The sequence below is a fragment of the Triticum aestivum genome, chromosome 5D (genome assembly GCF_018294505.1).
Source record: "Triticum aestivum cultivar Chinese Spring chromosome 5D, IWGSC CS RefSeq v2.1, whole genome shotgun sequence".
Classification (NCBI taxonomy): Eukaryota; Viridiplantae; Streptophyta; class Magnoliopsida; order Poales; family Poaceae; genus Triticum; species Triticum aestivum.
In genome coordinates this window covers 68113764-68133503 of record NC_057808.1, presented here as the reverse complement: position 1 = coordinate 68133503, position 19740 = coordinate 68113764, and the positions used below count along the sequence as shown (strand labels likewise).

The window sequence follows — 19740 nt, the reverse complement described above, 5'->3', positions numbered from 1 at the left end:
GTCGGCGCACCCAGTTGCAAGTTGACAATCGACTCGCAGCTAAGGATGTGTGTGTGTTTTGTCGTGGCCCCTAGTTGCAAGTCGGCCATCGACTCGCAACTAAGGATGTGTGTGTGTTTGTCAAGGGTCCCCAGTTGTAAGTTAACCATCGACTCACAACTAAGGGTGTATATGTTTGTTGTGGGTCCCCAGTTGCATGTCAACCATCGACTCACAACTAGGGAAGGGTGTGTGTTTGTCCAGGGTCCCCAGTTGCAAGCCCACCATCGACAAGCAACTAGTGGTGTGTATGTTTTGTCGTGGCACCTAGTTGCAAGCTGAGCATCGACTCGCAACTAAGGGTGTTTGTGTTTGTTGAGGCTCCCCAGTTGCATGTCAACAATCGACTCGCAACTAGGGGAGTGTGTGTTTTTGTCATGGGTCCCTAGTTGCATGTCGACCATCGACTCGCAACTAGTGTGTGTGTTTTGTCGAGTGTCCCTAATACGTCTCCAACGTATCTATAATTTTTGATTGTTCCATGCTGTTATATTATCATTTCTTGGATGTTTTACAATTATTTTATATCATTTTTTGGGACTAACCTATTGACATAGTGCCCAGTGCCAGTTGTTATTTTCTACTTATTTTTACGTCGCAGAAAAATCAATACCAAACGAAGTCCAAATGCAGTGAAACTTTTTGGAGATTTTTTCTGGGCCAGAAGACACAACATGGGCTGAAGAAGTACTAGAGGGGGGCTCCGAGGGGAGAACAACCCACCAGGGCGCGCCTGGGCCCCCTGGCGCGCCCAGGTGGGTTGTGCCCACCTTGGTGGCCTCCCGCACCGCCTCTTCGCTCTATAAATACTCCAATATTTCAGAAACCCTAGGGGAGTCGACGAAATTTTATTCCAACCGCCGCAAGTTCCAGAACCACGAGATCCAATCTAGAGCCCTTTTTAGGCACTCTGCCGAAGGGGAACACGATCACGGATGGGTTCATCATCCTCATTGGTGCCTCTCTGCTGATGCGTGAGTAGTTTACCACAGACCTACGGGTCCGTAGGCAGTAGCTAGATGGCTTCTTCTCTCTTTGTATCTCAATACAATGGTCTCTTGGAGATCTATTTGATGTAATGACTTTTTGCGGTGTGTTTGTTGGGATCCGATGAATTGTGAGTTTATGATCAGATTTGCCTTGATTTAATATACATTCTTGATTATTATAGCCTCGTATTTCTTCTCCAATATTTGGGTTTTGTTTGGCCAACTTGATCTATTTATCTTGCAATGTGAAGAGGTGCTTTGTAATGGATTCGATCTTGCGGTGTCCTTTCCCAGTGGCAGAAGGGGCAACAAGGCACACATGTATCGTTGCTATTAAGGATAAAAAAATGGGGTCTATTCCTACATGAATAGATCTTGTCTACATCATGTCATCGTTCTTATTGCATTACTCCGTTTTCCATGAACTTAATACACTAGATGCATGCTGGATAGCGGTCGATGTGTGGAGTAATAGTAGTAGATGCAGGCAGGAGTCGGTCTACTAATCTTGGACGTGATGCCTATATACATGATCATTGTCTTGGATATCGTCATAATTATTTGCTTTTTTATCAATTGCCCAACAGTAATTTGTCTACCCACCATATGCTATTTTCTCGAGAGAAGCCACTAGTGAAATCTACGGCCCCCGGGTCTATTTTCCAATCATATACTTTCATATCTATATTGCCATTTGCCTTTTCCTTTATTTGCAACTTTTATTTTTAGATCTATATTATCAAAAACACAAAAAATACCTTGCTGCGTTTTATTTGATTTTATTTGCATCTTTCAATCTACTACAATTTTATCCCGTCAACTTACCAATTTCTGGCATCGTTACCCAAAAGGGATTGACAACCCCTTTAACGCGCCGGGTTGCAAGATTTATTCTTTGTGTGCAGGTACCGTTTACATAGTGTTGCGTGGTTCTCCTACTTGTTTGATAACCTTGGGTTTATAAGTGAGGGAAATCTTACCGTCGCTGTGCTGCATCATCCCTTCCTCTTTGGTGAAATACCGACGCATCTCAAGCGCACGTCAATCCCCCGTTGCAACCCGACCATCAACTCGCAACTAAGGGTGTGTGTCTGTGTTTGTAGAGAGATCCCTAGTTTCAAGCCAACCATCGACTCGCAACTAAGAGAGTGTGTGTGTTTGTGAAGAGATCCCAAGTTTGCAAGCAAACCATCGACTTGCAACTAAGGATGTGTGTGTTCGTCGAGGGTCCTTAGTTGCATGTCCACCATCGACTCACAACTAGGGAGGAGTGTGTGTTTTTCGAGGGTTCTCGGTTGCAAGCCGACCATCGACTCGCAACTAAGGGGTGTTTGTGTTTGTCGAGGGTCCCTAGTTGCTGTCAACCATCGACTCGAAACTAGGGGAGTGTGTGTTTGTCGAGGGCCCCAGTTGCACGCTGCCCATCGACTCACAACTAGGGGTGTGTCTGTTTTGTCATGGCACCTAGTTGCAAGCCAAACATCGAGTTGCAACTAGGGGAGTGTGTTTTTGTCGAGGATCCATAGTTGCATCTCGACCATCGACTCACAACTAGGGAGAGTGTGTGTGTGTGTTTGCCGAGGGTCCCCAGTTGCAAGCCGACCATCGACTCGCAACTAAGGGGTGTTTGTGTTTGTCGAATCCCCAGTTGCAAGCCAACCATCGACTCGCAACTAGGGGAGTGTGTGTTTGTCGAGGGTCCCCAGTTGCATGTCGCCCATCGACTTGCAACTAAGGGTGTTTGTGTTTGTCGTGGTCCCCGATTTTTAATGAGTGTTTGTCGAGGGTACTTAGTTGCATGTCCACCATCGACTCACAACTAGGGAAGTGTGTGTGTTTGTCGAGGGTCCCCAGTTGCAAGACGTCCATCGACTCGCAACTAAAGGGTATTTGTGTTGGTCGAGGGTCCACGGTTGCATGTCAACCATCGACTCACAACTAGGGGAGTGTGTGTTGGTCGAGGGTCCCCGGTTGCATGTCGCTCATCGACTCGCAACTAGGGGTGTGTCTATTTTGTCGTGCCACCTAGTTGCATGCCAACCATCGACTCATAACTAGGGGGAGTGTGTTTTTGTCGAGGGTCCATAGTTGAATATCGACCATCAACTCACAACTAGGGGGAGTGTGTGTTTGTCGAGGGTCCGCAGTTGCATCTCGACCATCGACTCACAATTAAGGGGATGTCTATGTGTGTGTGTGTGTGTTTGTTGAGGGTCCCCAGTTGCATGTCGATAACCGACTCGCAACTAGGGGGTGCATGTGTTTTGTCGGCGCACCCAATTGCAAGTTGACCATCGAGTCGCAAATAGGATGTGTGTGTGTTTTATCGTGGCCCCCAGTTGCAAGTCAACCATCGACTCGCAACTGAGGATGTGTGTGTGTGTGTGTGTTTGTCGAGGGTCCCCAGTTGCAAGTTGACCATCGACTCACAATTAAGGGTGTCTGTGTTTGTCGAGGGTCCCCAGTTGCATGTCAACCATCGACTCGCAACTAGGGGAGGGTGTGTGTTTGTCGAGGGTCCCCAGTTGCAAGTCAACCATCGACTTGCAACTAAGGGTGTGTGTGTTTGTCGGGAGTCCTTAGTTGCATGTCCACCATCGACTCACAACTAGGGGGAGTGTGTGTGTTTGTCGGGGGTCCCCAGTTGCAAGCCGACCATCGACTCGCAACTAAGGGAATGTTTGTGTTTGTCGAGGGTCCCCAGTTGCATGTCTACCATCAGGTCACAACTAGGGGGAGTGTCTGTGTCTTTTGTCGAGGGTTCCCAATTGCATGTCAACCATCAACTCGCAACTAGCGGAGTGCATGCTTTGTCGAGGGTCCCCAGTTGCATGTCGACCATCGATATGCAACTAGGGGGTGAGTGTTGTTTGTCGGGGCACCTAGTTGCATGCTGACCATCAACTCGCAACTATGGGCATGTGTTTTGTCAAGCGCCCAGTTGCATGTCGACCATCGACTTGCAACTAAGGAGGTTGTGTGTGTGTGTGTGTTTGTCATGGTCCCAAGTTGCAACTCAACCATTGACTCACAACTAGGGGGTATGTGTGTTTGTCGGCGGCACCAAGTTGCAAGCCTACCATCGAACTCACAACTAGGGGGTGTTTGTGTGTATTTTGTCTTGGCCCCCAATTGTAGGCCAACCATCGACTCGCAACTAAGGGTGTGTCTGTTTTGTCATGGCGCCTAGTTGCAAGCTGACCATCGACTCGCAACTAGGGGGACGGGGTGGTGTTTTGTGTGTTTGTTAAGGTCCCTAGTTGCGATTCTACCATCGAGCCGCAACTGAGGAGGAGGGGGAGTAGTTTGTTTGTACAAGCCCTAGTTGCTAGCCGAGCATCGACTCACAAGGCAAATTTGACAATTTTGACCTATGGATGAAATCATTTCATAAAATGAACTGCCTCTAAAAAATATTCACTCAGCTGACCTTTTTTAGTGGCGCCCGACATGAAGTCGCCACACTACACTGTGCAGCGCCTCATGGATAGGCGCTACACGCCTGGCCAGCGTCGCACCAGTGTGATCCGAAAATTACTAAGTCAGTGTGCAGCGCCTGAGAGCTAGGCACCACACTATACAGTGTAGTGCCTAGCCTCTAGGCGTTACACTGTATAGTGTGGCACCTAACTCTTAGGCGCTGCACATTGACTTAATAATTTTTAGTCAGTCCGGGGTGCGACGCTGGCCAGGCGTGTAGCGTCTATCTGTGAGGCGTTGCACAATGTAGTGTGGCGCCTTTGTGTCGGGCGCCACTAAAAAAGGTCAGCCGAGTGAAATTTTTTCAGGGGCAGTTCATTTTGTGAAATGATTTTATCCACAGGTCAAAATTGTCAAATTTGCCGACTCACAACTTAGGGGAGGGGGAGAGGAAAATTTGTTTTCGCACGACCCCCTATTTTTTGCAAGTCAACCATCAAACTCGCAATCGAGAGGTGCCGGTGTCTGTGTGTGTTTGTTGAGGACCCCGATTACCAGTTGCAAGTCGATGCTCGGCTCGCATTTGCAACTATTTCATTTTTTTGATAGATTTTTTCCCTTTTTGATGGAATACAATTTTACAAGGTACTTTTTCATGAAATCCCTAACAGATAGAAGGATTTGTACTTTGTTTTTAATATAACTGCAATTTTTTAATTTTTTTCTCTAACCCTAGTTTTTACTATGATCAATATTGTATAATAATTATTTTTTACACAAACAACCTTTTTTTGTAGGAGCATAAAGGCCAGTTTTTGAACTCAACTGTCTTTGTTTATTTTTTCGGAGGAGTTTTCTGCAAAATGTCCAAAGTTTTGCAACGGATAACACGGTTGTGCAGCTCTGCTTCTGTTTTGGCTGGCACTGTTTGAATCGGTGGGAGAGAGAGAGAGCTGGGCAGAGACGGAGGCGAGTGCATCGAAGACGATGGCCTGCGATGTCGCCGCCGACGAGCCACCCGCCATCCCCACCGTACAGGAGCTTCGCGCGCCCGACAAGCCACCCCTCATCCCCAGCGTACAGGAGCTTCGCGCGCCCGTCAAGCCCCCCCGCCATCTGCACCGTCCAGGAGCTCCGCGCGGGCGACGGGCCCTCCGCCATCGGCAGGGCCCCCGATCTCTGCGCCGATGATGCAGACCTCGCGGCACACGAGCGAGTAAGACCAAGTCCACCTCACGCTATCTCGATTTTATTTCGTTTGTACGCGGAGTTCCACTTTGTTCAACTCAGCGCCGCGAATTGAACTGTACAATCCGTCTGGTTGCTGGTGAATTTTGTGTAGGTCAGGTTGGGGACTAGGGGGTTGGGCAGCCGGGGGATGAGGATTTCGATTCATTCAGCCAGGAATTTTATTGATAGAATCTGTTAGAGAAATTGTACAGTAAGACTGAATTTGTTAGATTCAGAGCACCATAGCCACCCCTCCTAGGGGGGGGTTGATTTTAGGTGTTTCTCCCTAGGAGGAATTACCAACATCATTTTAGGCTTTTATGGTGAAACTTTTGAGCAGGGGAGACACAGACTTCATCCATTTTTTCTTAATTTAAGAGTGTGTTTGTTGTACAGACTGAATTTGTTCATTCATGCACATTATAAACAACAGACTTCATCCATTTTATTGTTTGTCCCTGTGCTTGCTGTTTGATATTGCTTGCCCCATATCCTCTGGAAGACCATGCATGCTTCTTCTTTTTTCTCAGTCAGCTTGGGGCAGGCTGTTGTGTGTTTTAATCATGTTCTGTGATCGATGTCACTAACATGTTTGGTAATCTTCCTAGCTACATGCTGGTTATTTGGGACTGGGAGCATCGATCAGGCACAGTTTGCTTGATGTCCCTGTTTCATCCAAACCTTCTGCCTTGTGTTATTACGTATGGTGGCCTGATGTCCCTACTTGTTCTTTTGAATCGCTGTACTGAAGGTAGAACCAGCGTACATGATTTTTTTCTTTTTCAAATAATTTACTGATTTTTCTTTTTGTGAACAGGTGGACTTACAGGGGGCTGATGTTACTGCCAAAAATTAGCAACAGACTGGCCGACGGGAGCATTTGTTGAGGTAGCACCAAAAGTTAGCCCCTGCATTACATTAAACAACTTTTATTTTTTATATTTTGTATACAGTTCATATCTACAGAATAACAGAGAGAAACAATACATTTGTATTTTTTCTTTTTCAAATAATTGACTGATTTTTCTTTTGTGAACAGGTGGACTTACAGGGGGCTGATGCTCCTGCCCAAAATTACCAACAGACTGGCCGACCGGAGCATTTGTTGAGCTAGCACCAAAAGTTAGCCCTGCATACATAGTAAATGAAACATAATATCTGAGTTCTGACACACAGCATCAAACACTTATAGTAAGCATTTTGTATAATTTTTTGGTCGGAGGCAAGGATGCCCATGAAACCTGGGGAGGAAATGAGTAGGGATAAAACATCGGCACAAAACTCGCTCCGTTGTTTTGCATTCCAAATAGACTGGGATCAAACAATGCTCCAGGATATTGGGATTGTCCAAGCTGCAAATATAAATACATTTTTTTGTAAGCACCTTTTTTTGGTCCACCTCTTTCTGGTTCATATGTATTACATAAACATGAGTTGAAACACTTGCCTGTGTACCAATGTTGTCTTCTGCAAAGTTATATTCATGACCTGCAGCCATATTTTTTGGGTCAAAATTATGTTTGGCAACAATCTTTTTTTCCATTTTTTTTATTTTTTCTGATAAAACGATTGAATGTATTTTCTTGTTAGTTAGTACCATCACATATATGTTTGTATAACAAATTGCTACTTGCTTTTTTTCAGTTTAAGAAACAAAATGATACTCTGTTTCTACAATCAAATAACTTTGAGGTCTTCCTTTTTTGTACAACATATATGTGTGCATGCAAACATGCAGAAACTGAAAATCTGTAAATGCACAAGTGAAGATTTTCCTGTCCAGTTCTTTAATTTTTCAGTCTTTTTTTGGGTTCTCAGAAATCTAGGCACATATATGTACTTGCACACACTGGATCTAGCTGATCTACGCCTGATAACACAATTTTTCCTATGTACTGATCTACAGGCCTGTTATCTTCTTTTTGTCAGCAGACCAATCAATCTTTTCTTGTTCCATGAAGGCTGTAACAAGCACCAACACGCTGATCTTTGGGTGGTGTTTCAGAAGAAGGAACTCAAGGAAGATTGAGAAAAACTCACCGTGGGAAGAGGTACCACTGCCTGACATTGTTCCCCTGCTGCAACTTGCTCTTTTTCTTTCCTTCAGATCTCCAATTTTGCTTGTCTCTATTATGTGCTTGTCCCTCATCCAGCCATGGCGGCTGTGGTTGGGGAAGGAGGGAGAAGGGGATGGAATGGACGGAGACGAGGGACTAAGGGGGGGGGGGGGCGGGGAATATCAGATGATACCACACTTCACATGCTACCATGCTTCAAGTTTTGAAAAGTGGCATTTAGATGTTTCAAAAAATTCTGAAATTTTTTTTGGATGTTCATAAGACATATGTCTATAACACCTAAAAAGTTCAGATCAAAATTCAAAATGTACATCGAGAAACAAAAAAGACAAATCTAGAATGAATAGTGTCAAAAGAAGACAAAATATGAATAGTGTCAGAAATGACACTATTCCCATATGGATTTGTCTTTTTTGTTTCTCAACGTACATTTCGAATTTTGATCTGATTTTTTTAGGAGTTATAGACATATGTCTTGTCAACATCCACAAAAAAAATCAGAATTTTTTGAAACATCTAAATATGACTTTTCAAAATTTGTATCATGGGAGCAGGTAAGGGTTATCGGGGGAGGGGTAGGGGGGAGGGACCTGGGGGGTGGGGGTGGCAGGATAGCTGTGATTATCAGCTGGCAAAAGAACGCCCACTTTTTCCCTATCTTTTTTGACAAGCTTGTCTGACAAGAAAAGTCCCCAGACATGAACTGGCACAAGGCCTACATCTGTTCTCAATCATTTCTTTTTCTTTAGAACAAACAAACAACTAAGCCCAAAAAAACAACGCCCAGGCCCAAGAAAGTGGGGGGTGGGGGGTGGGGGCCCAGCCTTTGGAAGCGAGAAACACATAACAAGGCCCGAAGCGAGGAAGCGCGCGGGTGACAAACAATTGACGAGAGGACAAACAGATCGATCAGGAGGGCCACAAACAGGCTGATGTCATCTTAGATGTGACGTAATTATAACACTTCTCTTCGGTAGACCCCCTCTAAACACAAGGACGGCTCAGATTAGCCCATACCTCTTCATAGAAAGGGGCATGATAGTCATATTTATAAATTCTTCGCCGTACATATACGCTAAACATTTTTTTTAGTCCATGAATGAACGCGCACATCCTCCCGCGATGGACCGGCCCATGCATCATGTTTTTTTATTTTCTAAAACAGCAAAAATAAGTATGTGCCGCAGAGGATTCGAACCGCACTCCAGCAATAATTAGCACAAGCGCAATAACCAACTGGGCAACCGAACAGCTTGTGGTAGATATATTGTTTTGACTAAAAATAGAACACAGGAAAAGCGCACTATATCCTGTTTGGTTTTCTTTTCCTCTTTATTTTTCCTTTTCTTTATTTGTTTCCCTTTTCTTTCTTAAATGCGTAAAGATATTTAAATTCGTGAATTTTTCTTCAAAGTGGGTGAACTTTTTTCTCCAAAAATGGTGAAGTATTTTTCCCAAATTCCTGAACTATTTCTCAAATCAGTGATTTTTAAAAAAATATTGAACTTTTTATAAAAATGATGAATTTGATTTTAAAAATCAATGAACTTTTTTTCAAAATCGATAAACTTTTTTTCTAATTTGTGAACTTTTCCGAAAATTGATGAAGTCTTGTTTTACTTTTTCTGATCAATGAGCTTTCTTAAAATCCAGTGAACTTTTTTTTTGTGAACTTTCTTGAATTCCTAATTATTTATTTTAAAAATTATCTAAAGGTCAATAATCAAGTTGTAATTAAACTCACTCCTCTTTCTTAATGAGTGTTCTTTGAAATTCATCTTGGATGCTTGGCATGGTGATACTAGTGTGTGGAACAAATTCGAGTCCATTTTATTGATGTGAAAAAGTGCATCCAACCAGCCTACCTGAACCATCACCTTTGAACATGATATGCTTCTTGCCATGCACGAAATGACACCAAAACTTGTCAGTATGTGGCCATGCTCATGGTTGGCCTTCATGCAAAATTTGAAGGAATTCGGACACCTAACACACATTGTGTCACGTTCGGTTAGTATTTTAGGATTTTTTTCAAGGGAAAACCTTAGTAAATGCATAAAAAGTCAGAACTCAATGAAATTTATCATGGATGCTTTGCATGGTGATGTTAGTGTTTCGAAGAAAATTGGTTTCATTTTATTGGTGTGAAATAAAAGTTCAACCAGACTTGCCCTACCGGCCTACTCAAACCACCACCTTTGAACATGGTGTGCTTCTTGCCATGCATGAAATAACATCAATTTTTGCCAGCATGTGAGCATGCTCATGGCAGGCCTCCATAAAAAATTTGAAGAAATTTGGACACCGAACGCTCGTTGTGTCACGTTTGGCTAGTGTTTTAGGGTTTTTTTCACTAGGAAAACCCTAGAAAATGTATAAAAGGTCAGAATTCAATGAAACTTATCATGGATGCTTGACATGATGATACTAGTGTGTGGAAAAAAAATTGGGTCAATTTTATTGATGTGGGCATTTTTTGAAAGAAAAAGAATGAAGAACGAAAAACGAAAAACAACAAGAATGAAAAGAAACAAAAAAGAACAGTAAACCGGTCGTTGAATGATTTAGTTTCATTTTCCTTTTTCTATTTAATAGATGCTCAGAAATTTTAAAAGTGTCCGATTCTTTTATGTGAGCATATTCCTATTTAAACGAACAATAAACAAACATTTTTGTTTAAACGAACAATTTATCTATTTAATAGATGTTCAGAAATTTAATCATATTGATGTGAGCATTTTCTATTTAAACAAACAATTTGTTGACATATCTGTAAAATTCTCTTGAAATGCGAATATCTGTACTTTATGAACAAAATTAGGTTGTTCTAGTTGGTTAATGTGGTCTTCCTTAGACCAAGAGGTCTTGAGTTCGATACAAGGTGCCTGCATTTTTTGAAATTTAATAAAAAGTGGGTATGATGTCTCGTATGTGTCACATAAGCGTATGAGTATACGGTTTGATGAAATGACTATACCGCCCTTATACGGTTTGTGGAGGGGGGTCTACCGAAGTAGGCCTCATAACACTAATTGAAATCAATAAAAAATGAATAAAGGAGGTGTTTGATTGTCAAAAGAAAAGAAGAAGAAATCGATAAAAAAAAAAAGAGAACGAGTTGGGAAAAACAGCTCCTGGATTCGCGTTCGGTTACTACTTCCGACTAGAGATGGATCGAAACTCGGAATTATAAACAACATCACGACCGGCGGTTTGCTCAGAAAATAGAGAAGCCTCGATCAGGAGCGATGGCGATGGTTGGCGTCAGGGTCGCGGCCATCCTCCTCGTATCGATCGCTGCCTGTTTTCTTCTGCTCGGCCATGCGGGCGCGGTCAACGGCAACCAGGCGCCCCACTCCCCGTCTCCGGTGATCGCCATCGACTTGGGCAACACCAACTCGTGCGTCGCCGGCTACAGCCACGGCCATGGTCAGGTCGAAACCATGTTCCAGCTCTGCATCCCAACCTGGGTGGCCTTCCCCGGCGACGGATCCGTCTTGGTCGGCGAGGACGCCAAGAACCACGCCGCTCCCAATCCCATCTTCGGCTTCAAGCGGCTGCTCGGGAAGAGTCGCGACTTGGAGCGCGAAGAGGAGGAGGTGCGAGAACTCATGGTCCGCGTGCCGTACAAAGTCGTCGGCCGCGAAAGGCCCCTGGTTCAGGTGCAGATGGCCGACGGCGCGGTCAAGAACCTCGGCGCCGATGAGATCACGGCCATGGTGTTGGCCAAGCTCAGGGAGTCGGCCGAGGCGTACCTCGGCCGTGCAATCCAGGAGGCCATCGTCACCGTCCCGCAGCAGTACAACGATCCGTCAAGGTATTCGATGTTGAGGGCCGCGGAGCTCGCCGGCCTGCGCGTCACGAGGATGATCGACGAGCCGACCGCGGCTGCCGTCGCTCACGGCCTCCACAGGAAGCTGCGCGACGAGGGCAACGTCCTCGTCCTCCACGTCGGCGGCGGGACGTCAGACGCGAGCGTCATGTGGTATGTGGACGGCGTCTTCGAGTTCATGGGAGCAGACGAGGACCCTTTCTTTGGAGGACAGGACTTCGACCAGAGGATCGTCGACCACTTCGTGGAGCTGATCAGGAAGAAGCACGGCAAGGACCTGAGCAACGACAAGGGCGTGCTGGGCAGGTTGAGGACGGCGTGCGAGCAGGCCAAGAAGGCGTTGAGCAGCCAAGATGTTGCCGAACTGAGCATCAAGTCGCTGGTCGATGGTGTCGATTTCTCCGGCTCGCTGACCCGGGCAGAGTTTGAGGAGCTGAACCATGACTTGTTCCTTAAAGCCATGGCGTTGGTGGAGAGTGCCATGAGACAGGCTGGGCTAGACAAGAACAAGGAGCTGCTTGATGAGATTGTGCTGGTTGGTGGAAGCACCATGATCCCTGGGATTCGGAGACTCGTCACCGATTATTTTGATGGGAGGGAGCTGAAAAATATCAATGCGTCGGTGATGCCAGATCAAACTGTCACTCTCGGAGCTGCTCTTCTAAGCCATCCTATGGCAAATGGGTACCCATGCATGGGAGGCGATAGGCGTCAGTGGGGATACTCCACGGACTGGTGTTTTACCGACTGAACTTCCCGTTATTGATTGACTGCAGTGAGCAAACCACTAGCCTCAAGCCCTCAACTGCGACAAATTGTAGCTTATATATCATCTTCTTTTTGTAGGTTTTGTTAAATGTGAATGTTGGAATCTCAGGATTACAGCCTTACCTGATGCAATGCAACAGCTGACTTGTGATAACTTCTTCTTTTAAAATTCAAACTACTTCTTTTCCCCAGATGTTTTCCATTTTGTTTACCTATGCTTATTAGTTAAAGAAGAACACACAATGGAATTTCAGTCACTGATACAAAACTCTTATATGACTTACCTTGCCCGTATTAGTTACCAGTAGATCCGCACAATTTATAGTTTTAGGCCCCAATAACATTTTCCTTCCTAATAATTTTGTTAGTGAGCATATGCCATCTATTATACTCCCTCCATAAAGAAATATATAAGAACATTTATATCACTACTTTAGTGATCTAAACGCTCTTGTATTTCTTCACAGAGGGAGTACTAGTTAGCAGTGTGGTAAGCATGCATGACTGGGTAGGTGCTGAGCTTGTTTTGCATGTCTCTAAGCCAGTACATATTGCCTGGTGAAGTTCTATGAAGCAAAGTTTCTTCAGAGAATAATATTAGCCATGGAGTACTTGATTCTCATGATGCTTGCACTAAGCTATACGTCTCAGTACTGCACCAGCTCTAGCTTATGCCCCTCAACCTACGGTAATCTTCTAGCTCATGCTCCTCATCTCCTATACCTATGGTGAAGTTCAAGTCTGTTTTCTACGATTTTTCCAAATATTATGTACTGCGTGCATTAACAGTGGCTAACAGATGAGTGGAGTTAATTATGTGTTGGGTAAATTAAATTCAAAGCTATAGCAGTAAGATGAATAATTTCCCAGCAAAAAAAGTAAGACAAATAATTAGAAATCTATGTTTATTTCTTAAACTAAGAAAGTACACAAAGATTTCTGAATGTTTATGTTATGACCGGGATATTAGGGGCTTAGCCCAGTGGGTTGTGGCCCAAGTTATCTTATCGTTATTAGGGGCTTAGCCCAATTATCTTGTCGTTATTAGGATCGTTTGCTTAGGAGTCAAGTAAACCTCTCTATATAAGGAGAGGAGATGTATCAATCTAATCAAGCGAGAAGCAATCATTATTTGCTCGGCTTCCCGAAGGGAGCCGGGAGACCTAACCCTAGCCCTAGCCGCCTCCTGCTCCTTGCGCCGCCGCCCCTTCCCTCGCGCACGACGGCGCCCTGCCACCGGCGACCGCAAGCTCCGCCACGTCCAGCACCCTCCTTCCCCTACAACCTCCGTCCTAGACCTGGTAGGGTCCTAGCTCCTACCAATTTGGTATCAGGTAGCTCGGTTCCGATCATGTCTGCACCACCACCCAACCCGCCGCTGCCCGTCACCACCACGCCGCTGCCCCTCTCCACCGCGCCGCTGGCTCTCCCCACCGCGCCGCTGGACTCCACAGCCGGCGCCTCCACCGGCCAGACGCCGCCGCCCTCCACCGCGCCGCCCGTCGCCATCTACTCGCCGGCGGAGATGACCGGGGTCCTTAACGACCTCGTCACCGCCATCCAGGGCATACGCCTCTACCTGGCCGGGCCCTACGGGCAGCCGCCGGCCGCCGCGACCGGGCCAGCCGCCCTGCCCTGGTACTCAGCAATCACGGCGCCAATCGGGCCTCTACATCACCACTGGTCGCATCAGCCGCCGCTCGCCGTCGCGACCGGGCCAGCCGCCCTGCCCTGGTATGTGGCCACCACGGCGCCGATCGGGCCTCTACACCACCACTGGCCCGGTCAGCCGCCGCCCGCCGTCGCTCCCCACTGGCCGCAGTGGCCGGCTCCGGCAATCGCCGCGCCCCCGACGCCTCCCGGGTCCGGGCAGCCGCAGCCGCAGCTGCCGGCCCCACCACCGCCCGCTGCCGCGCCTCAATGGCCACAGTGGCCGCCCCTGGCGCTCGCTGCGCCCCCCACGCCACCCGGGTCCGTGCCGCAGCTGCCGGCCCCGCCACCGCCCAGCACGGGGCCCGGGTCACCCTCGCAGGGAGGCGTACCGATCCAGCAAGTGCGCTTCCCGCCATCGCCGTCCCCAATACCGGCCTGGCTGACCGGATCATCGCCGCCACCCGTCTACACGTCAGCTGGAGACCCGCCGGCACCCACTCTGCAGTTCGGCGATCCCTCCGGCTCGGCGGGGCACTCCACGGGCCGCGGCCATATTGACCGGGCGCCCCAATCCTTGCTGCTTCGCACCTCCGAGCCAGTCGGCCACGGCGTTCCGACTCAGACACCGCCGCGGTTTGCCAAGCTGGACTTCGCCACCTATGACGGCACGGAGGACCCCCTCAACTGGCTCAACCAGTGCGAACAGTTCTTTCGCGGGCAGCGTACCCTCGCCTCGGAGCGTACCTGGCTTGCCTCTTACCACCTCCGCGGCGCGGCACAGACCTGGTACTACACCCTCGAGCAGGACGAGGGCAGCATGCCCCCTTGGGAGCGCTTCCGCGAGCTCTGCCTCCTTCGTTTTGGGCCACCGATCCGCGGGAGCCGCCTGGCAGAGCTAGGCCGCCTTCCCTTCACCTCCACGGTTCAGGACTTCGCCGACCGTTTCCAGGCTCTGGCATGCCATGCGTCGGGTGTGACGGCGCAGCAGCGGGCCGACCTCTTCGTCGGTGGACTTCCGGATCACATCCGCGTGGACGTGGAGCTTCGGGGACCCCAGGATCTCCAGACGGCCATGTACTACGCCCACGCGTTCGAGCGCCGCGCGGTGGCCAGCCAGCAGGCATCACCATCCCGGGCCGCTGGGCTGCTACCTTGGCCGGATGTTCCCGCGCAGGGTCGGCTTGCTCAGGCTTCCGCGACACCCCTCGCCGCGACCGCGGCGCGCCCGTTCCGCCGGCTCACCTCGGCCGAGCTACTCGAGCGTCGCCGCGAAGGGTTGTGCTTCAACTACGACGAGCCCTACACGCCCGGCCACGTCTGCCCGTGACTCTTCTACCTGGAGGCTGCAGACTACATTGAGGAGGACGCTGTTGCCGCCGATCTGGCCGCCCCAGCTGTCGCGAAGGTGTTTGATGCTGGTTGATCACCTCGAGGAGTTCAGCAAGCGCTTCCCCACCTTACAGCTCGAGGACGAGCTGTTTGTGCAGGCGGGGAGAAGTGTTATGACCGGGATATTAGGGGCTTAGCCCAGTGGGTTGTGGCCCAAGTTATCTTATCGTTATTAGGGGCTTAGCCCAATTATCTTATCGTTATTAGGATCGTTTGCTTAGGAGTCAAGTAAACCTCTCTATATAAGGAGAGGAGATGTATCAATCTAATCAAGCGAGAAGCAATCATTATTTGCTCGGCTTCCCGAAGGGAGCCGGGAGACCTAACCCTAGCCCTAGCCGCCTCCTGCTCCTTGCGCCGCCGCCCCTTCCCTCGCGCATGACGGCGCCCTGCCGCCGGCGACCGCAAGCTCCGCCACGTCCAGCACCCTCCTTCCCCTACAACCTTCGTCCTAGACCTGGTAGGGTCCTAGCTCCTACCAGTTTATCTTACTGCTATAGGCTTCGGTGCTTCATTTCTAGGTTAAATTTTATTTTTAACTTGTATGTTCGGATAAAATATTAGTTGTGATTATAGAATGAACCTATGCTGAGTTAATATAATGATCCACCTAACTAACACATCCAAGTTTTGCGCCCATAGTAGCTACACAAATAAGTTCTCGTCAATACCTGTGCAGTAACAATATGAAACAACTACTAGGAGGAAACTCCATATCCACTTATCTAAGTAATTTTTTGGAAGGAAAACGAACAAGGAAAAGGTGCACCGGCTTTTTATGTTTCTGGTTTAGGATGTATTGTAGCAGACAGCCACCTAGTAGCAGAATACAACCAAGCAATATCCTGCATGAAGAAATCATTATCATGTACAAATTAAAAATAGAAATGTCACTCAAAGTTAGGATTGAGTCCTGAAGGGATTGTGAGGACGGACGGCTATTTAGGTATGTACAAAAGTGTTGGAAGTCTCAACGGTCGTCAGTTTGGCATACCACAAGTGGATATGCTTAGTTGCTTTGGCCTTTCTTCTTCTTAATGAAAATGATGTGCATTTCCATGTGTATTTTAGAAATTGTTTCAATTTGTGTAACCAACTCAGCCTATTCTTCTCGCAGTTAATATCTAGGTGCCAACTAAAATATATCATTCTTATACTTTCTGAGGTAGTATTGCCGGAAGTGATAAAATTCCAAAACATCTTATGATCAAGATTATGGAAATATTGATGATGTTCGAAGAAGTAATCAAATATTCAAGTTTAGGAGTGCTTGTTGGTAAGTAGGAGTGCGTGGTGAATAATCATACAATCACCAAAATTTCATCATTTTCCACATTTCTCTGTCATTGAACAACCTAACATAATTTTATTTTAATGTCATGCAGAGGCACAGTTGTTTACTGATTACATAAAAAATACATCAAATATTTTACCACATTCTATAGGATGTTTTCATTTCAGGGCACCCTGCATGGTATCCACTTTCCATCTTTGTTCACTTCACTAGCTTTAAAAATATCTATGCTATACTACACTTGTATTTAATCCTTCTCCGAAATATTAATTATTGAATTATATCTACTGCTAGCAGATCTTGGTCAGACTGGCGCTGGTGCCTTTCAATTCCCGGTGTTCCACGAGAAGCACCCATGCATACAAGCATCAGTACATATAGCAAATGTACAGAAAACATGGTATTCCTTTGAGGATGACAGAATCCATAAAGATCGGTTCCTCATGGCCATTGGTCTGGGCACTCCGGCCTTTGTGAATCTCGTCACCATCGACACCGGCTCAACACTTTCCTGGGTTCAGTGCCGACCTTGTCCGATAAGATGCCATAATCAAGATGAAGAGGCCGGACGGATATTTGACCCCCTTCAGTCCTCAACTTACCAAAGCGTTGGCTGCTCAACTGAAGATTGTGGTTATGTGCATGAAACACTTGGTATTCCCTTTGGCTGCAACGAGGAGCAAGATAGCTGCCTTTACAGCTTGAGATATGCATCAGAAGAGTACACGGCCGGAAGCTTGGTCAAGGACAAGCTCACTTTAGGAAACAACTTCAGCATTGATGATTTCATGTTTGGCTGCAGTGGAGATGACAGGTACAATGCAGCTGATGCAGGCATTATTGGATTTGGGGGTGCGACTTACTCCTTCTTTCGTCAGGTAGTTCGCCATACCAACTACACCGCGTTCTCTCACTGCTTTCCTGGTAATCATAGAAACGGAGGGTTTCTATCCATCGGGCCGTATGATCGGTACAGTTTACAGTTCATTCCGTTGGTCGAGTACGGCTCGCACGGAGATAACCCGGTGTATGCTATTCAGCAGCTGGACATGATGGTCGACGGGATACGGCTTGAAGTCGACCCGTCAATCTACGCAACTCGAATGACGATACTGGATTCTGGCACGATCGACACGTTCATTCTGTCCCCAGTGTTTCGTGCGTTTGACAAGACCATCACAGCGGCAATGCTAGCTAAGGGATATGCCCGGGAAACAGCTGGAAGGAATAAAATTTGTTTCACATCCACTAGTGATTCAGTGAACTGGCGAGACATGCCAACGGTGGAGATGAAATTTGTAAGGTCTATCTTGAAGCTCCCGTCAGAGAATGTGTTCTATCGAGTGTCAGCAGATAAAATTTGCTCCACATTTCAGCCAGATGTTGCTGGACTGACAGGGGTTCCGATTCTGGGGAACAGGGCAACAAGATCATTCAGGGTCGTGTATGATATCCAAGACAGCAAGTTTGGGTTTCAAGCTGGTGCTTGTTGACACAGGTACATGGCTACCTGGAGCAGACAAGACTATAATATTTTGATGTACAAACTGATGAAGGTCCTCAGTATTGATTGGTGTTGGTACTGGATTAACAGTGCATCTATGTTGTGTGCCTTTTTTGTTTTCTAAATATACAATCATATAAGTGTTCGCAAAAAACAATGATCGCATAGTCCATCAGAAATGACGAAATGCACACCAACCCATGAATCAGTTTGTTTGAAAACAAGCTAGTTGTCGAGCGTTTGTTCTTTACTGCATTTTATGTTCAGTTTGTTGAATTGTTGTTTGTATGCAATAAAAGCTGTGTTACTTTCTTTGCTCCTCCTCCTCCAAGAAAGAAAGCTAGGGTTTCTGCCTCTCGCCTGCGCCGCCGCAGGTCCGCCTCATCTCTGGTGGCCCTAGGGCCAAGGGGACGCGGTGGATCCTGCCAACGAGTTTTATTTTATTTATTTTAATTGAATCAACGAATATTTTTTGAAGAGCCGGCGGGAGGGCTCCGTTTTCAGTCGTTTTTTCCTGTCTTGTTAGGGTTTGTGTCCTGCTCAGGATGACGAGACGGCGGCGGCTCCCTGAAAATGGAATAAAGATCTCCCCGCCTAGCCCCCGTTCCAGCGGTGCATCTAGCATCGTTGGTGGGCATGTGGAGGTGTGTCTTCGGCGGATCTATCTTTGGTGGATTTGCTCGGATCTCGTCGTTGTTCGTCTACGTTCTTGTGTCTTCGGGTTGAATCCTTTCAACCTACGTTATTCTTCATCGGCGGCGGTTGCTATTCTGGTGCGCTGGTCCTATGAGGCCTTAGCACGATGACTTTCCGACTGTCTACTACAACAAGTTGTGCCCGACTCCGGCGATGGAGGGGTGATGACGGCGGCGCGCCTTCGGCTCGCTTTAGTGCTTGTAGTCGTCGCTAGGTGGTCTACAGATCTAGATGTAATTTTTATTTCTGGTGTTTGTTGTACTGCCATGATTGAAGATGAATAGATTGGAAGTTTTCTTCAAAAAAAACTGTATTACTTCTCTCCCTTTATTCTATTCTGGGTACAAGATTTGTATTACTGGATGTTGTAGCTCTTGTAAAGCCGGCCTATGATGAATCACATCTTTACAAGACGAAGTATGCATGGCTGTCTTTTCAGAGCCAGCCTGAAGACTTCTTCTTTGCACTTTGTGTATGCTAAATCATTTTCATACATAATTCTTCGTTGTCTTTTTTTTTTCAAAGCCTGAATCATCTTATCTAGAAATTTATCATGCACTGTAATTGTCACTTTTAACAATGGAAAAATGTTCAACATTGCATCAAAACTTAGAAGATTTGTATTTATTTTTTTACCTCAATACACATTCACAGATTTCTCATTGTCCTGTCAAAAATTTGAAGCTCTTGCTACGGTAGGTATAGGAACAAAAGCACAGAAATTCAGTAACATCTTCACACAAGAAACTGTAGAAAATACAGTAACACATCTTCAAACAAGACACAAGACACCGCAGAAATGGAGCATGGAAGCACAACGCTGAAGTCATCATCTTATGACCCTCACG

The 19740-nt window shown here is 46.7% G+C and overlaps 2 protein-coding genes and 1 long non-coding RNA gene across 11 annotated transcripts; 2 read left to right on the top strand and 1 right to left on the bottom strand.

Annotated features, from left to right (window-relative positions):
* Positions 1-5384: 5384 nt before the first annotated feature.
* Positions 5385-18428, top strand: LOC123119495 (aspartyl protease AED1). Of its 9 annotated transcripts, none has more exons than XM_044539304.1 (7): positions 5385-5664; positions 6496-6566; positions 6718-6800; positions 7608-7729; positions 16516-16674; positions 16784-16872; positions 16990-18427. In XM_044539304.1, the coding sequence occupies exons 6-7, from the start codon at positions 16845-16847 to the stop codon at positions 18183-18185; spliced, it is 1224 nt and encodes a 407-aa protein (XP_044395239.1). In that variant the 5' UTR covers positions 5385-5664; positions 6496-6566; positions 6718-6800; positions 7608-7729; positions 16516-16674; positions 16784-16844; the 3' UTR covers positions 18186-18427. The 9 variants fall into 9 exon arrangements, with proteins under 9 accessions (XP_044395239.1, XP_044395238.1, XP_044395237.1 ...); XM_044539303.1 differs by having other exon boundaries at positions 6718-7054; positions 7611-7729; XM_044539302.1 differs by having other exon boundaries at positions 6718-7054.
* Positions 5660-7033, bottom strand: LOC123119497 (uncharacterized). The gene is made up of 3 exons (XR_006458713.1): positions 6920-7033; positions 6728-6807; positions 5660-6586 (listed from the first exon to the last, which is right to left on the bottom strand). It is a non-coding gene; the product is annotated as an uncharacterized lncRNA (long non-coding RNA).
* LOC123119494 (luminal-binding protein 5-like) lies at positions 8549-12712 on the top strand. The gene has a single exon (XM_044539300.1). It carries the CDS (start codon positions 11005-11007, stop codon positions 12337-12339), a length of 1335 nt encoding a protein of 444 aa, XP_044395235.1. The 5' UTR covers positions 8549-11004; the 3' UTR covers positions 12340-12712.
* Positions 18429-19740: the final 1312 nt, after the last annotated feature.

Coding starts and splice junctions, on each gene's coding strand:
- LOC123119494 (XM_044539300.1), top strand. CDS start 11,005: ATGGCGATGGTTGGCGTCAGGGTCGCGGCCATCCTCCTCGTATCGATC.
- LOC123119495 (XM_044539301.1), top strand. CDS start 12,960: ATGGAGTACTTGATTCTCATGATGCTTGCACTAAGCTATACGTCTCAG. Junction 13,045..16,989: donor CTTATGCCCCTCAACCTACG/GTAATCTTCTAG, acceptor TACTGCTAGCAG/ATCTTGGTCAGACTGGCGCT.